Below are 16,256 nucleotides of genomic sequence, written 5' to 3' on the forward strand. Positions count from 1 at the left end.
ATTGAGCGGTGGACGTTAAGGGGTAGTTTTATTGTAACTGCTGAGAGTCTTCATCATTATTATGTATATTTATTTAGTGTGGGATGACCAGTACATTTTGATGATTCTGAGAAAGATAACTGTGTAAAGGCACCTCTAAAAGTTTAAATAAAAATGGATTAAATTTAATATCGACAAACAGAAGTAGAATCAGAGAACACTATGTCGTACTGCCAGTGGGGAAAAAGCTGAGCTGAGGAGCCAACAATTTTAACCATGTATTTGAGAGAATCATCAAGATGCTTACTTCACACAGTGATGCATGCACGTGCTGACTCAGTTTTAAATTGTTCTTCAATCTACAAAATAGTCCTCTATAATGCCAAAGGGTTTTTTGGGGAGAATATACTGTGCCAGGCAACAATTTCAAATATATGGAAGTTATTGACTGTACTCAAACTGCACATATGAAGTTACCACTTATTTATATACTATTTTTTTTTTACAGAGTATCAAAAGATCAATTGATTACCTCCAAAACAGTGTAGACTGTTTTACAGAATGATTAACAAAAACACAAATGAACTGAATATGCTCTTTTCAGTTAATTTTTTTTAATTTCAGTAACTATTTATTAATAGTTTTGGTATTTTTTTCTCAAATCAATACCAGTTTCAGTGTTAAGTTTTATCATCACTTACTAATTTTTCCAAACATGTTGCTGCTGTCAGTAACTAACATTAGTGACTTCTACCCACTTTTTCCCTCTATACTCTTAAAATAATCTGATGTATTTTTTTTCTTCTTACAGGATGAAAACATAATGCGTTCCATGCAGCTCTTTGAAAATGTGATTTAACAATGTGGTTTACTCTGCAATTAATGGACAAATGTGAACTATTCTGCAACATTACTTAAAGCTGGATTTGCCACATTTACCATATGTAGGATTGCTCAGCTTTACACTGAGACACGTATTATGCAAATAAGTTTTGTTTTATTATAAAGCATTCCTCCCAAAGGTTAGGATGTAATAATTTGTCCTTTATCCAATGGGATATTCTAAAAATATTAGGTTTTACCCCACAACTCCCAAAAATAGCATAGCATCTGCCATTATACAGCTTTATTACCATTCCAACCCCTAGATACAAGAGGTTTTAACACCAGGAGATCAGAAATAGCTGTTTTTGATACTTGTTTGTTATGGATTCAGCCCCAGAATTTTAAGTGTCTTAAAAATCCTTAAAAAGTATCAGCCTCTGTTTTACAGAGAAATCACCCTGTATTTCTTTTTCACATTTGTATGGTGTAATACTCATTTTTACATAATACTTTGAGTAAAGATTGGTACAGTTGATGAGCAATACATCTCCTGTAACAACATCCAGTTTTATTTGGCTTTCTTTCCTCTTTTACTGAAGCCCAGCTAATTTACATAAGAGGAAGAAATCTTTTTTATAATAAAAAATTTAATGACTCAGATAGACATATAACACTGATAGGTATTAAACAGATCATCCTTACCTAATAAATCTGCATTTATGAATTTTTCATGAAATGAGTACCTGAAGTCCTATATATTGTATGTGTAATTCGGGTTGGACTGTCAGTAAAGTTTTCTGCTCAAAATTAAGGACCTGAAAAGGTTTTGAGTTCAAATTTCTTTGTGAAGAAAATCTAATTCTACCATTATTTCCAGAAGTACGTGTCTTACCGGTTTTACTGAGGAAAAAAGGAGATAATGGTCTTTTGAAGCATCCATCTCACTTCAGTGCTCAGAATGCAGTAATATCTAGACAGTCTAATATCTGTTTCAGTGGTCTGTTTACTATGAAAAGGGAGTGAAAAAGAAGCAGAAACTTTAGCTATTCACCAATGTTGTTTATAAGCAGTACTACTATTACATTTTTGAGGAACATTAATTCTGTCAAAGTAGGAACAGCTTTAATTCTGGACCTAAAAAAACATAAGTGCACAGACGTGAAAGATTAAAATGGATTATCTTTCCCCCATCACAATTAAGAGATCAAAATTACTATACTATTGTTTTCAGTGATTCCAGGCCAATATTTTGAAATGCTACTGAAGATATTCCAATCTTTATTGTGACATTTCTGCACAAAAGATGTGAAGAGGCTACTGGAGTAGAAAGAATGCTGCAACTATTATTTTGCAAAAATAAATCAGGTATCTATTCTGGTGTAGAGATGGAATGTTGAAGGCTGCTCTGCTATCACCAGTGTAGGAATAAGAGTAGTACAATACATGTACACCTGAAATTTGCTGTAGTGTGTTTGTGTAAACTAAATGTGCACATTTTGTAAAAAAATAAAAATAAAAAAAAATTATATATATAAAAATAAAATACAAGAAAGAAAAAATACTAGACTACAGGCATTTCTTTAACCAAATGGATTTACTGTTTCAATACACGCATCTGAATTAAGTATTAAACTGTTAATTCAGTACTGTGCTAAGATTTAAGTTCCCAATGTGACAGTTTTCAAAATAAAGGGTTACTGGGATGGAATATGAAAAACAGTATTCCAGTATCAACACCTGATTATTTTACACTACTTGAGCAACACTGTACAACTAGTTTTAAATCAGTTCTTTTGTAACAGAAAACACATTTTCATCTCTAACACTCATCATGGAAAGAAATCATTGCAAGTTTTACCTATGTAAAATAAATATGTATATGCACTTTAGCAGGGAGTTAGTTACTGCTTAATTAATAATTACAATCAAATTCTACCTTTTATGTAACATTTGATAACACCGTAAGTGTGGCAGAATTATTTAAGGAAATAGGAATGTACAGCAAAAATGAATTAACATTTACTTTGTTTACAGCTGAAACAATGAATGGTAGATAACCAATAAATGACTAACTGTAAACATAAGACCGGATACACAAACAGATTTATATAATAACAATGATATAACTGTTTGCCATAATTACAAGATATTATGGACACAATTCACTTAATCTTCATTTTTCTCCCAAACCAGATTACAGAATGTTTGTGGTTAGTTTTGTTAGAATAAATTGTACCATAAGGAAATTCCAACAGCATCCACAGTCAGCTTCTGACGCCCACAACCACACCATGCAGTGTAAATGACTAGAGGGGTCTCTCGTTCACGAGGAGATGGAACAATAGGTTGGAATTTTAGATTTGATGATAGCAACACTCTCCTGTTGATAAAAATGAAGTTTACACAGTATGAAGCACTTAGTTCTGAAGGCAACTAAGGGAAGTATCTGAGTTATAACATTTCCTTAAAATTATACATATCTAAACACCCATCATACAAACTAAACTATTAAAAGAGAGTTGAAGACAAAAAAAACATTAAATATTTTGAGAGAGATCAAATCTCTCTCTCATAGGAAAAGTAACAGAGACAAATAACTTAAAAAAACCATGCAAAGAAATGATAAAATAACAGAAGAAAATAGATGGGAGAGTTAGGTTTTATGTACCACTGACTTGTGGGTTATCTATTAACTACTGCTAAGTTCTTGCTGCTCTCACTCTAAATTTTTTTTTTTTTTTTAAAAAGGCTCTCGCGCACACAGAGAAAACATACAGGATTTAAAAATTCCATAGATCACGTGTCCTGCTGGGAAAATTGTTTTTAAATAATACCGTTTACAGGGCATCATTATTTTCCTCTTCAATATTTGAAGCGAGTACCCAAGAAGGGGTGGAGGGGGGGAAGAAAAGAATGAAAGAAAATCAAATGCCCAATTCGAAAGCCTTCTTACAAATGTAATTCTCAATTAAATCAATAGAAGCCGTGTGTTTGACAAAGGCAGAATTAATCCTCGATAAGAGTTAGGAGATAATTTAAAGACAACAAGGGAGGAGTGAGAGAACTTAAAGAAGAAGGGTTCAATAATGGTTGGTAAAGAGAATTTCTCTTACGAAAAGGGAACAGGAAGAGAGGGTAGAAAACAGGACAAAAGAAGAAGTGGAAATCAGAAAGTAGAATACAAAAACGTATATGCTCTTTGTATGTGTGTATATATATCTCCTCAATATATGTTTCACTCTATATGCATCCAAAGAAGTTGGCTGTAGTCCACGAAAGCTTATGCTCTAATAAATTTGTTAGTCTCTAAGGTGCCACAAGTACTCCTGTTCTTTTTTGCGGATACAGACTAACATGGCTGCTACTCTGAAAAATGTATCAGATATATGCAATCTCTCTTATGTTTTATATACAGAATTTTAGTATTTCTTAGTAATTGTTTTATTATTGCTTTAGAAAAAAATCTTGCTTGTTTGGGAAGACAAAATGTTAATAGAAATGGAACTTGGATCAAACTGATGCTTACTGTCGGACATTTAAATACTTTAGGTTAACTAACAAAGCCAGTATTTTAAAAACATTACATGTCACTGCAGTAGATAAACTTTTTTCCTCACAAATTTCAAGCCCTGAAAGTAGAACTATAGAGCTCTTCTGCTGTCTAGGGAGGAAAAGAATAGCAAATGTTCCATCTCACCAGTAAGTATGCACACACCTCCTAGCAGAAACAGTTTAATGTTTTAGACAATTATCTTGCAAAGGGCATCTGTGTGGACAGGCACTTACTTCTCAATGGAGTCCCATTGAATGGGACTTAGTGTGAGAGTAAGAGGCCTGCTGTATGGATCCCTATGTAGGTGTGGATCCTTAGAATGTCATGTTAAGGTGTGCGCCTACGTTTCTTACAAAGGAGCACAAGAAATTAGTGTGGGGATGTATGACAATAATTTAAAATAAAAAAGTATTCTCTATAGAAATGTAAAATAAAAGGCTATAAGTGACTATGTATTACATGAAGTAGATTCTATTTCTTTTCTAGGTCACCATTCATATACAGGAAAATAAAGCTATTTTCACATTATGAATCAATACACAACACCACTAGGCCCCAAACCTGCAAAATCTACACATGCTGCATTTTACATATAGAGTAGTCACAGCATGTAGAGTTAAGCACATATATAAGTGTTTGCAGGATCAAAGCTCTAATTTGAAGGATTCAGAGACTTGAACTCAAAAGTTTTCTTGACATGATTTAAATTCAAGTATGTTTTTATATTTTCTAACAAAATGTAAAATGCAGAGAATAATCTGTTCAACTCACCTTTCCACCATACTGCTCTAGCTTTTGTAACGCAACAGTGATCTGCTCTTTGAATTTCTTGTCCATTAACCTCTTTGAAATCTATTGGAAAAAATAAAATATAAATATAACTTGGAAAGAAAATGATTGAAGTACAATGTATGAAAACCAACCACATTTACTTTTGCTTTAGAATACTGCTTCACCTTAATTCAGGAAAATAAAAGCAAAAAGACTTATGCATAGTAGGTAATTCCAAAGTAAGACACGGTCAAAAGCAAAAGGGGAAAATGAAGTTTTTTGTAACGAAAAACATAGCTTTGCAGAAAATGCTCAGTTATTGCAATGATGGGTAACAGTATAAAATCCATAGACAGACAGCTTTTATATTTGTTTGCAACTATTTTTGATGCAAAACAAGGGTACCAAGAGGAATATGAAATAGTTAGTCTGGAGAGTTCCTTTGTCTGTGCCCCTTTGTTTGTTAGGGCTCTCCCTCCCTGGCCTCTTACACAGTGGGGAAAAACAGGGAGCTTTAGTAGTCCTTGCCCTGGTTTCTCAGGTTTCCCTGCCAGGCCACTCTGCCTGGAGAGATTTGGCAGTTTCTCACCCCAATGGATCTGTGTCTTCTCTCTCAGGCCTTTCTACCTGGAGAGTTATTCACTTTCTGCCCTGATTGCTCAAGATCTTCTCCCCCAGACCTATTTACCTGGAGAGCTTTTATAATCTTTGCCTCTTTTGGTCAGGGTTCCTTCCCAGGCCTCTCTTTCCTGGAGAGATTTTCCAATTCAGGCTCCTTCCTTAAGTAGCTCTGCAACACACCTATTAATTTTGCCCTGCTTCCTCAGAATACTTCTCTCCCAGGCCTTTCTACCTGGAGAGCTATTCATGGTAGTCTCTGCCCTTGTCTATCAGGGTTTCTCTCCCAGTCCTCTCTATCTGGAGAGCTTTTAACATCTCATTGCCCCAGTTAATCAGGGTTCCTCTCAGAATTCTTTGTCTGGAGAGGTTTTCATTGTTCAGGCTCTCTGGGAGCTCCTTCTATTCAGAGCAAACCTATCTCAAAGGTGGGCTTGACCAAAGGTACCCTTTAGCCATGTTTCTCAGCCAAGGGAGGGGGGGGGGCTTCTTGTTTAGCTTACATTAGGAAGTCCACCAGGTCTTTGGCAATACCCTTATCTTCCTCAGAGAAATACGAAGTGACCGCAGCCTGGGCCCCCCCTTTTTGTAGGTAACCCTCCATAATCAGTGGCATGTCAGAATTTATCACATGTGGGGTGTTCAGATGGTAAAAGCCTGTAGGCTGGTTAACAGAGCTGGGATTTCTCCAGAAATAAAAACTCTTACTGTGGCCTCCTGATCTGGAGAGGAATCCTTCTGGATTCATCTGCACGTACACTCTTCAGAGTTAAGGATCTCTCTATCCAGGTTAAGATCCCTTCCAGGACTTCCAAAGACCAGGGACTGTACTGTTTTTCCCACTGCTTTCAATACCTGGCTTAGCAACACCTACTTTTGTTCTTTCTGTACCCACACTATTCTGCTGAATATCATCCGCACGTTAGGACCATTTTTAGCTTCCTTTTTCCTCTGAGAAGAACTCTTCTTTTTAGCAGAGGTCCAGTTGTTGCCCTGCTTTGCCACTATATCATGATCCTGGGTTTTTAGATCCATGGTTCGGCAGGTGAGTGTATGTCCCTATCCAAGCCATCTTCCTTCTGTACTGGCGTCAGTCCACAAAACTCCAGCTTTCTCCTTACCCGAGTTGGACCTTGACCCTGGCTGGAGCTTGGTCAGCTCCTTTTGCAGCAGTAAGCACCATTGGTCCGCCGTTTCGTTTTCAACTTTGAGATGAGTCAGCTCTTGCTCCTGTTTTACTGCTTGCCCTACAATCCTTTCCCACGAAGAGCAGATTTCTTCCAGATCCTGCCAGTATTGAGCTACCTGTATCCGTAGTTCCAGGATTTCAGCCTGATTCCGATCAGCCATAGCAGCCTTCTCTTCTAGCTTACCCCAGTCCTTTACAGTAGAGGCCTACTGTGTAGCTGAGGGGGCTATTGCCATTATTGCAGCACTGTTGTACATGGGAACTTAGTGTTTGTGCCACAGGACACCTGCTTCTTTATTAGACTGATACCCACTCCTTTCGTGAGGCCTTTCTGGGTGCCTAGCCCATCAACCAACCCACTTGTATCCACACAAGCCTCATGGTACTCTCTGGCCTTAGTCTCTGTCTTTTTTCCCAGTATGGTAAGCTGCTCCTCAAAGGCTTGCCGGGTCCTTTCTAGATTCAGCTTCTGCTGCTGCCTTTCTTTCAGAATTCTGAAAGGAGAGAGTTTCTCTCTCATGTACCTCTATTTCTGTATGGGTCCACTGGTCTCTATAATAGGCAGAGCATTCCCTCTCCAAAACAAGGAGATGCTCCAACTCTTTCTGTCTATCTTTTAGATTGGAGACCTCCTCCTCCAAGTTTTAGTTCAGCTCACCTCCTTCACCTGCCTATCATCTTTTGTGTACCCAGTGTCTCGCTCACTAAGCAGACACGTTTTGCTTTCCTTGGATACCTGTTTACATTTGGCCGCCAGTGCCAGCTTACCTTCTCAAGGTCGGCTGTCTCCTGCTTGGTCTGTCCCACCTGCTTGGTCAGCTCTTTCACCATTTGAAAACGTGTCTGTTCTATTCCCTGGACCTGGGTCTCGTAAGCCTTTAACCTGTTATTTAGTTCATACCACAGAGCATTCATCTTGTTCTGCAGGTTGTAGGGGTGCCTGGTGCCCAACTAAGGGTCCTGACTATCAGTCATTCTCTGAGCTCCCAGGCTCTGTGAAACAGGTTTCCCTCTGTCTCCAACACCACCTGTCAGGGAACCCTGCTGTCCCTCACAGCTTCTTATTGGGCTCTTCTCCACAGGAGTAATTTCAGGGCCCCGGCCCTGCTTCAGTTCCTGCGACACATTAGGTACATTCCCCATGTTCTCTTCCCTCAGGACAGACACTGGAGGCTGGGTCTTCCCTTCAGCAAAAGGGTTGTTCGAGACCCACAACTGCTTTTCCATTTCTATCACATGGAAATCAATCCTTCTTCCTTGTCTACCAGGTTTGCCAATTACAGGGAGTCCTGGGACTATGATTGTACCAGTACTGCCTTTCTGAGTTAGAGGGGGTTTTTTTGGGGGGGGGAGGCAATACCTTCTTATGTGGCCCATTTCCTCACAATGGGGGGGAAAAAAAAACAAAAAAACCAAAAAACTGTCCGTGGGGCAGCCTTCCAAGTCCTAAACGGAGTCCCAACGGTCCTCTGTTCTGCCTTAACTATAACCTGGGCTTCAGCCATTCGTGGTTGGGTATCTTTATTCACGTGGCCTTCACTGGCCCTGCAGCTCTTCTTATGCATGCTGGGCCCTGATTGGCTGCTTCCCACACAGCCACTCTAGGTAGCACGGAGGACCTCTCTACTGCCTTTTTCTGGGGTGGAGTGTGGCAGGGCCATAAGGCCTTCAGCAGGGGGCCTCCGGACCTAGTCCTCCCCATCACAGCAACTTTAATGGGTTTTGTTACTAAATATTAATATTTAAAATTCAGAGGTAATTTTATAATAAATAAACAATATCTCTTCAAAACACTAACTAATTTGTCTCAGTCTTTAGGGAGTTTTAGTGTACAAATTGTTCTTTTGGTCTAGTAGCTATACTGAATGTTAGAGCACTATAATTCATCATATAATAAAATAAATCTATGGATCACTGCTAAAGCTTATCAAGAAATGCCTTTCATGGAACAGCTGAAAGTTCCATCATCTTTGTGTGAAATGACAGGAAGTCTCTAAACAAAAGTAACATAAGAAATGAAGAGGCACAGTTACTGTGTCAATTTTTTGTACTTACGCTTGTGAGTAGGTGTTTCAGCTGATCATTAAGAGCAGGGCCAACAATGGCACTCAGCTGTACCAAAGCATTCAATCCTCTTTCAAATACTTCACCGTTTGAATGAGCCTTGCAAGGGGGGGAAAAAATTAAACTGCTATCAAACAGTAATCCTCAATCAAATGTGCAAGCTCGCTAAAACAGCAATCTCTTGAGTACAATAATTAGCACTTACACAGTGCTTTACTTTTTCAAAGCACTGAAACTAATGTTTGAAGAGGTTTCGAAACACAAGTACAGCATTATAGAATATGTTAATATCAAGCATGTAACATTTAAATGCCAATGTATTTTCGAAGGGGAAAAGGAAACAAACACAACACAGCACAGCATCCAATATTGGATGCTAATGGCAAGTTTCAGAAGTTTTTCAGAATGAAACAGACTTTTTCATTTATTCTATAGTGTGACAACTAATCATTTATTTATTTGATAGGAGAGCAAGCTAGGTAGTTAAACAACATGCAGTATCTTTGGGGGAACATATTTTATTATGTTTGTGTAACACTGTGGGACAGGGAATGTGATTATGTTCTACTCCCAGGGGGAGGGTTACCAGAGCTCCTTCAGGAATGAAAACAGTGTGTATGGGGGTGATTACGGTGAAATACTCACTGAAAATCTCCAGAGAGAAATCACCTCCTTGGGGAGGTTCACATATACTGATTCAAACTGGGTTCCTGGGACTAGGAAAATAAAGCATTTTTGGCTTAAAAAGGCTGTGTGTGAACTGACTCAGGGTCTTCTTTTTGATCCAGCAAAAGGACAAGACCTTCCATACAGAGCGGCCCCAACCATGTGAAATACTTTGGCCTACTAGGGCCCCATAAGACTGATGGGTGGCTCCTGGTATGTTTAGTGAGGGTTTAAATCAGTTTATTGTTTTTTATTATGTCTTCTCTGTAATGCTTTCACCTTAAAAATAAATGTACTTGCTTAGAAAGAGCTGTGTGGTAACTTATAATGTCTGGCAATACACTGCTCATAGCCCTTGGAGACAGAAATCAATTTTACAGGTGCTGGCCATTAGGCAGACTTGCTTGCTGGGGCTATCCCAGTGTAAGGCAGGGCTATGTGCAGGCTTAAAACTCCATGTCAGATGGGAGTGAGGCAAGGGTCCCCACACAGAGACTGGTGATGGCTGCAGACCCGAGACCTGACTGGGCACTCCCGAAGTGAAACATGAAGGATAGTATACAGGTGCAGTTACTCTGTCTGTCCATCTACAGTCCATCTACAGAATCTCAGTTTTAGTCAGGTGTTTGCTACATTACTCCTTAACATTTTTAAAAAGCATTAAAGAAATGTGGATTAGCTGGAATTATAGTATAGTAAGTAATATTTTAGCTAATAAATCAGTAAACCCAGAGTAACTATTGTAGTGTTAGGTTGGAAGAAGATATTGAATGAGGTTCCTGCAAGGATCTATTGTGGATCATTAACATATGTGTTACAGAACACTGACGACTGTTTTGTGTAATGATCAATTATGTATTATACTGGATTGTAGTGGTAATGGGAGGATTAGATGTATATGAAGTACTTCTTAGGCCTCAGAGAAATGCATTTAGTTTTCAGCATTACATTGTAAGAAGACAAGTGGGAAAAAGTTCAGAGGTAAAGGATAAACATTGAAAAAGTTTGAATAACTAGAACTGCCAGAATAGGCCTAGGGAACTGATAAAGACTATAAATATTACCATAGGCGCCGCCTTCTGCTCTCACTGGTGGGTGCTCGACCCCCCCCACTTCCAACTCCTTCCCCAAAGTCCCCGCCCCAACTCTGCCCCCTCCCTGTCCCTATTCCAACTCCTTCCCCAAATCCCCACCCCACCTCTTCCCCACCTCCTCCCGAGTGCGCCACATTCCCGCTCCTCCCCCTCCCTGCTAACGCCGCCAAACAGTTGTTTGACGGCGGGAAGCGCTGGGAGGGAGGCAGAGGAGTGGGGATGCGGCGCGCTCAGGGGAGGAGGAGGAGGAAGAGGAAGTGGGGAGTGAGGGGAGTTTGGCTGGCAGCAGGTGCAGAGCACCCACTAATTTTTCCCCGTGGGTGCTGCAGTCCTGGAGCACCCATGGAGTGGGCGCCTATGAATATTACTTGACTCATCTGTAGTGCCCGTAACGTAAGGATCTCAAAGAATTTTCAAATATTAATCCATCCCTGTAAAACCCATGGGGTAAATAACAATTACGATCCTTTTATAGGTGAACAAATGGAGGCACAGCAAAATTAAATGACTTGGCTCAATTCATACAGCAAGTCAGTGGGAAAACTAGAAATAGAATCCTGAAAAGAGAGTTGGGCCCAGATCCTCAAAAGGAGCTAGGCATTGCAATGCTGAACCTCTGAGCATGCCGATCACATCAGGCCCCAAAGACAAAACAGGCACTTCTCCGCCTATCTTGCCCTGGCTCATGGATAACAATAAGGCTTAGGTGGGAGAGAGGAATCCAGATGCCTAGAGTGAGGCAGCAGTGTGCATGCTCAGAGGCAGATACTTACATGCCTAGGGAACTTTTAGTGGAAATTTAGCACTGAGTGAGTTCAGGTTCCTACAGGGCTGGATAGCAGCCAAGTGGGGGGTTTTCAGGATTGCAAAGAAGTCTAAATCTGGGGTTTAGGCACCTAAGTATCTTTGCAGATCGGGGCCATTGTATTAAGAGTCCCCATACAGGTCTATTCCATTTTGCCTTACCATAACCTTTCAATTCCTTCAAATGCATTACTATAATACACATTTTTAAAAAGCATGCTTATTCCTCTTTCCCCATTGATCTATTCCATTTCATTCTTTGAATCCTTTTAATTTTATTTCAATCCTTGCATAAAACAGTCTTATCTATTTGCTCTGGGGTCTGTTTATTTTACCTCCAATTATATGCATAGTATACACAAAGCACAATGATGTTGAAGTTCTATTGGTGCCTATTTCATAGAACCATAGAATATCAGGGTTGGAAGGGACCTCAGGAGGTCATCTAGTCCAACCCCCTGCTCAAAGCAGGACCAATTCCCAACTAAATCATCCCAGCCAGGACTTTGTCAAGCCTGACCTTAAAAACCTCTAAGGAAGGAGATTCCACCATCTCCCTAGGTAACCCATTCCAGTGCTTCACCACCCTCCTAGTGAAAAGGTTTTTCCTAATATCCAACCTAAAATTCCCCCATTGCAACTTGAGACCATTACTCCTTGTTCTGTCATCTGGTACCACTGAGAACAGTCTAGATCCATCCTCTTTGGAACCCTCTTTCAGGTAGTTCAAAGCAGCTATCAAATCCCCCTCATTCTTCTCTTTTGCAGACTAAACAATCCCAGTTCCCTCAGCCTCTCCTCATAAGTCATGTGCTCCAGCCCCCTAATCATTTTTGTTGCCCTCCGCTGGACTCTTTCCAATTTTTCCACATCCTTCTTGTGGTGTGGGGCCCAAAACTGGACACAGTACTCCAGATGAGGCCTCACCAATGTCGAATAGAGGGGAATGATCATGTCCCTCGATCTGCTGGCAATGTCCCTGCTTATACAGCCCAAAATGCCGTTAGCCTTCTTGGCAACAAGGGCACACTGTCGACTCATATCCAGCTTCTCATCCACTGTAACCCATAGGTCCTTTTCTGCAGAACTGCTTCCTAGCCATTCGGTCCCTAGTCTGTAGCAGTGCATGGGATTCTTCTGTCCTAAGTGCAGGACTCTGCACTTGTCTTTGTTGAACCTCATCAGGTTTCTTTTGGCCCAATCCTCTAATTTGTCTAGGTCCCTCTGTATTTCCCACACTCTGAGTATGTCTACATTGCAACCAAGACCAAGGTTAATGGGAATTCAGTTAGCTTAGCTGGCCTGTGTTAGGGAACCCTAGGCTTGAGCGTCTACATTATATTTTAACCCTAGATTAAGAATTTTCTGACCTGTGCTCGAACCTAGTGCTCTGGTGTCCACGCTGCAGTGTGCAGAGCCATATCAAAATAATTATATCTCAGAGTCCCTAGTGCACTCCTCCTTCCCCTCCCCCGAAATGAGGTCACTCTAGCCTTAGGAACATGATACACTGTGGGAAAACTTTACTGCCCACCCTGCACATTACCAGGAAGCACCCCACTTTGCAAAAGGCTTGATCGGTTCGCTCTCCATTGCCCACCCAGGAGGCTCTCTGATAATGTGCTTGCAGATTGGTGCTCAGAATAGAATGGGTTAACGCTCACCTAAGCTGCCTCCATTTTCCAACGGGGAGGGAGGGAGGGAGGGAAGGGACTTCTGTTTTCAACAGAGTGCAGATTCTTGGGATAGAGAGGACTAAGGAAGATGTGGGATACTTCCAGATAACTCCCACGACCTGAGTCAAGTGGGGTTGCGACTACCCTGCAAAGTAATAAGGCTCGGACCCTGCTTGACTTGAGCTCGGACCCTCCAGCTCTGCAAGGTCCTGGGACCCTGGGTCCCAGCCCTGGGCTAACACAATTGCAGTGTAGATGCAAGGGGTGGGGGGGGGGGGTTAGCCTTGAGCCCAGGCTCAAGCACAGGCTTACACTGCAGTGTAGACATACTCTCAGAGCCTAAAGAGGCATTTGGGAGCTGCCCCATTTCTCACAGGTTGCTACTGTCATCCCAGGACTCCGACAATTTCCCATCTGCAACACTTGTATCAAACTGACTTTTTTCTTTAGACTTCATCTTTGTAAGAAAAAAAATTCCAAGAGTATAATAAATGAAAAATAAGAGAAACATACCAGAGCAGCCTTTAACACTGGAACTAGGCGAGGCAACAAGGGAATTGCTTTTTCAATAGCATCTTCAACCAAGAGTAATTCCTTAAAGCCCTCCTTGGATACAAATGTATATGGGTGTTTTGTCTCTCTTAAACCCTGTTTTATATATATATGGAAAATACCTTTTGTTAATATGCAACTTTTAACACAACACTACAGTAAAACATCAAAAGGTTCCCTCTAGCAGCAATATATTGCTCATGTTTTATTGCAGCCATTCAAAAACATAAAAACACACTTACTCCACCATGTGGATTCATTGAGTATATCTCTGCTCACTAAATATTCAGGTTTTTTCCTTGATATGTGAAAGAATACGTTTACCCCCTTTTAATATGGTCATTTTCATCAACAGATGTACTTCTTTATTTTCATTCCATTTTCCCAAACTAATTTCTCCACAGCCCCATGAACAGAAAATAGGATGACCTCTCTAAAGGATTTCCCTACCCTTAATGAAAACAGAACATGGTACAAGGCTGACACTTTAAAGCAGTACAAATGTGCAGGCTCGTGATATCCGGAATCACAGGAGTTACAGGAACTCACAATCTATATGGCAGAACTCTTTGATTTGTTCTGGGAGAGAAGGTCCCTCAGCCACTTCAAATACTAAGAGATTATTTTTTCTTACAAAAATATCAAACATAGCTCAGGTTCAGCCTAGCATGTCTGATACAGGACTCTAAAGCCTGATCTGCACTAAAAAGTTAGGTCTACCCACCTTCATCACTCAAGGGTGTGAAAAATCCACACCACTGAACAGTGTAGTTAAATTGACCTGATTCGTCTGTTGACCTAGCTACTGCCTCTTGGGGAGGTGGATTACCTACATTGATGGGAGAACCCCTCCTGTCGGCATAGGTAGTGTCTACACTAAAGCGCTGGAGCTGTGCTGCTGTAGAATTTCAAATGTGGACACGCCCTAAATTTAAGTTTGTTGAGATTTCTAGAATGTTTTTTAAGGCAAACTCCCTGCCAAATGTTGGGAAAACAGGAAATAAGACTGGACACAAAGTAATTTGTAGTGACCAGTACAAAGAACAGAGGGTAAGGATAAATTTGAGCATATTTTCTACTAGGTTTCGTGGCTGCTTACTGACTGATTCATTTTGGTTTACAAGGCCCCACTTCCAGTGAGTAAGATTAACTCACTGAAGAGAGGGTTCTCTTTGCATAGTTGGGTTGGACATAAATTTATTTACACCCAGGAAACTGGTGACTGACAGGAGAATCTCTGAAACCACAAAAGAATCAAAGGATTCCCTACAGGAGCTGGAGCTCTGAGATCCAAACTCAGCTCTGGATGAGCTATTTTGGCCAATATGCCAAAGGCCTTCCTCTTCACACCACAATGATATATCTAGGGCTATTTTTCTCAATTTCACGGTCATAGGATTTTTAAAATAGTCAATGTCATGGTTTCAGATGTAAACATCTGACATTTCAGGATGGTTTTGCTCAGGATTTTAGAAAATTTACCATTGGGCAGAGCCGTAGTGTGAAATATTTCAGGCCTTAAGAATGAAAGTGCTGCAAGGTTGTAAAGGGACCGAAAACAGGATTTGAATGGAAATCCTTATGCAACTTTAATTATAGTGATCACTCCCAATAAAATAAGTATTATTATAAAGAACAGCAAAATCCAAAGATCTTTTTGGTTCTTGTTTGTTCTGCAACTTTCCATTACTCTCTCCCATAACCCAAATTAGGGAGAAAGATTATTTTTAAAAAAATATTCAACTGCTCAAACTGATTAACCATCTTCAAATATTATTATCTTTGTTTATAGTATGTTTATCACTGTGGGGTGTAACTTGGTTAGATTAGCTTCTTGGGAGCGGTAATTCCCACCCACCCCCTTGCTCCGATTTGAGATCTACATCTTACTGAGGGCTCAAAAACAAATATATTGCCGCTAACAGGTATCTATAGAAACTGACAGTGACTAATCGTAATAAGATAAGTGAAAAATAACTGTTTTGGTTGAACATTACCTCTCAGTTGAAAGTCTGTTTAACACTAGGGATATAGTATCTTCTGACAATGACATTTTACAATATCTCTATGGGTTTATTAAAAGCTTACTAGCTTTCAAAATATTAATTCTCTTAAAATATAACTGGAAATCCATTAGGGAGTTCTCATTCCCTGGGAGAAATGTCTCCAAGAACAATTTAAAATAATATTAAGACACAAAACTATTCAAATAGAGCAATACATTATCACAACCTACATAACGAGCTATACTGAAATGTTCCAGTTCTTCAGAAAGCATTATTAGGATAAGTATTTATTGGGCCTATATAAGGTCAAAAGGAGATTTTAAACAGATTACAGAACAGCATTATTGTCAGTTGATGTACAATGCATAAAATACAGAATCTAATCTCTAAATCATACTCAAACTCCCAGCATATAGGCCACACATCTGGCCTATTTTATGTATTAATTTAACTCCCATG

General features: G+C 39.9%; 1 protein-coding gene across 7 annotated transcripts in view; it reads right to left on the reverse strand.

Annotated features, from left to right (window-relative positions):
• Positions 1–1,699: 1,699 nt before the first annotated feature.
• Positions 1,700–16,256, reverse strand: part of PACRGL (parkin coregulated like) — a 31,443-nt gene continuing 16,886 nt past the window's right edge. For 6 of the 7 annotated variants that reach the window (XM_034771642.1, XM_034771639.1, XM_034771641.1 and 3 more), the window contains 4 exons: positions 13,753–13,887; positions 8,991–9,098; positions 5,129–5,209; positions 2,384–3,184 (listed from right to left, as the gene is read on the reverse strand). In XM_034771642.1, coding sequence (XP_034627533.1) covers positions 3,128–3,184; positions 5,129–5,209; positions 8,991–9,098; positions 13,753–13,887 — 381 coding nt within the window. In that variant the 3' untranslated portion in view covers positions 2,384–3,127. Of the gene's footprint in view, positions 1,811–2,383; positions 3,185–5,128; positions 5,210–8,990; positions 9,099–13,752; positions 13,888–16,256 lie in introns of those variants that run through there. The other variant, XR_004645861.1, reaches the window with a different exon arrangement.

This window comes from Trachemys scripta, chromosome 5, assembly GCF_013100865.1.
Source record: "Trachemys scripta elegans isolate TJP31775 chromosome 5, CAS_Tse_1.0, whole genome shotgun sequence".
Lineage (NCBI taxonomy): Eukaryota > Metazoa > Chordata > Testudines > Emydidae > Trachemys > Trachemys scripta.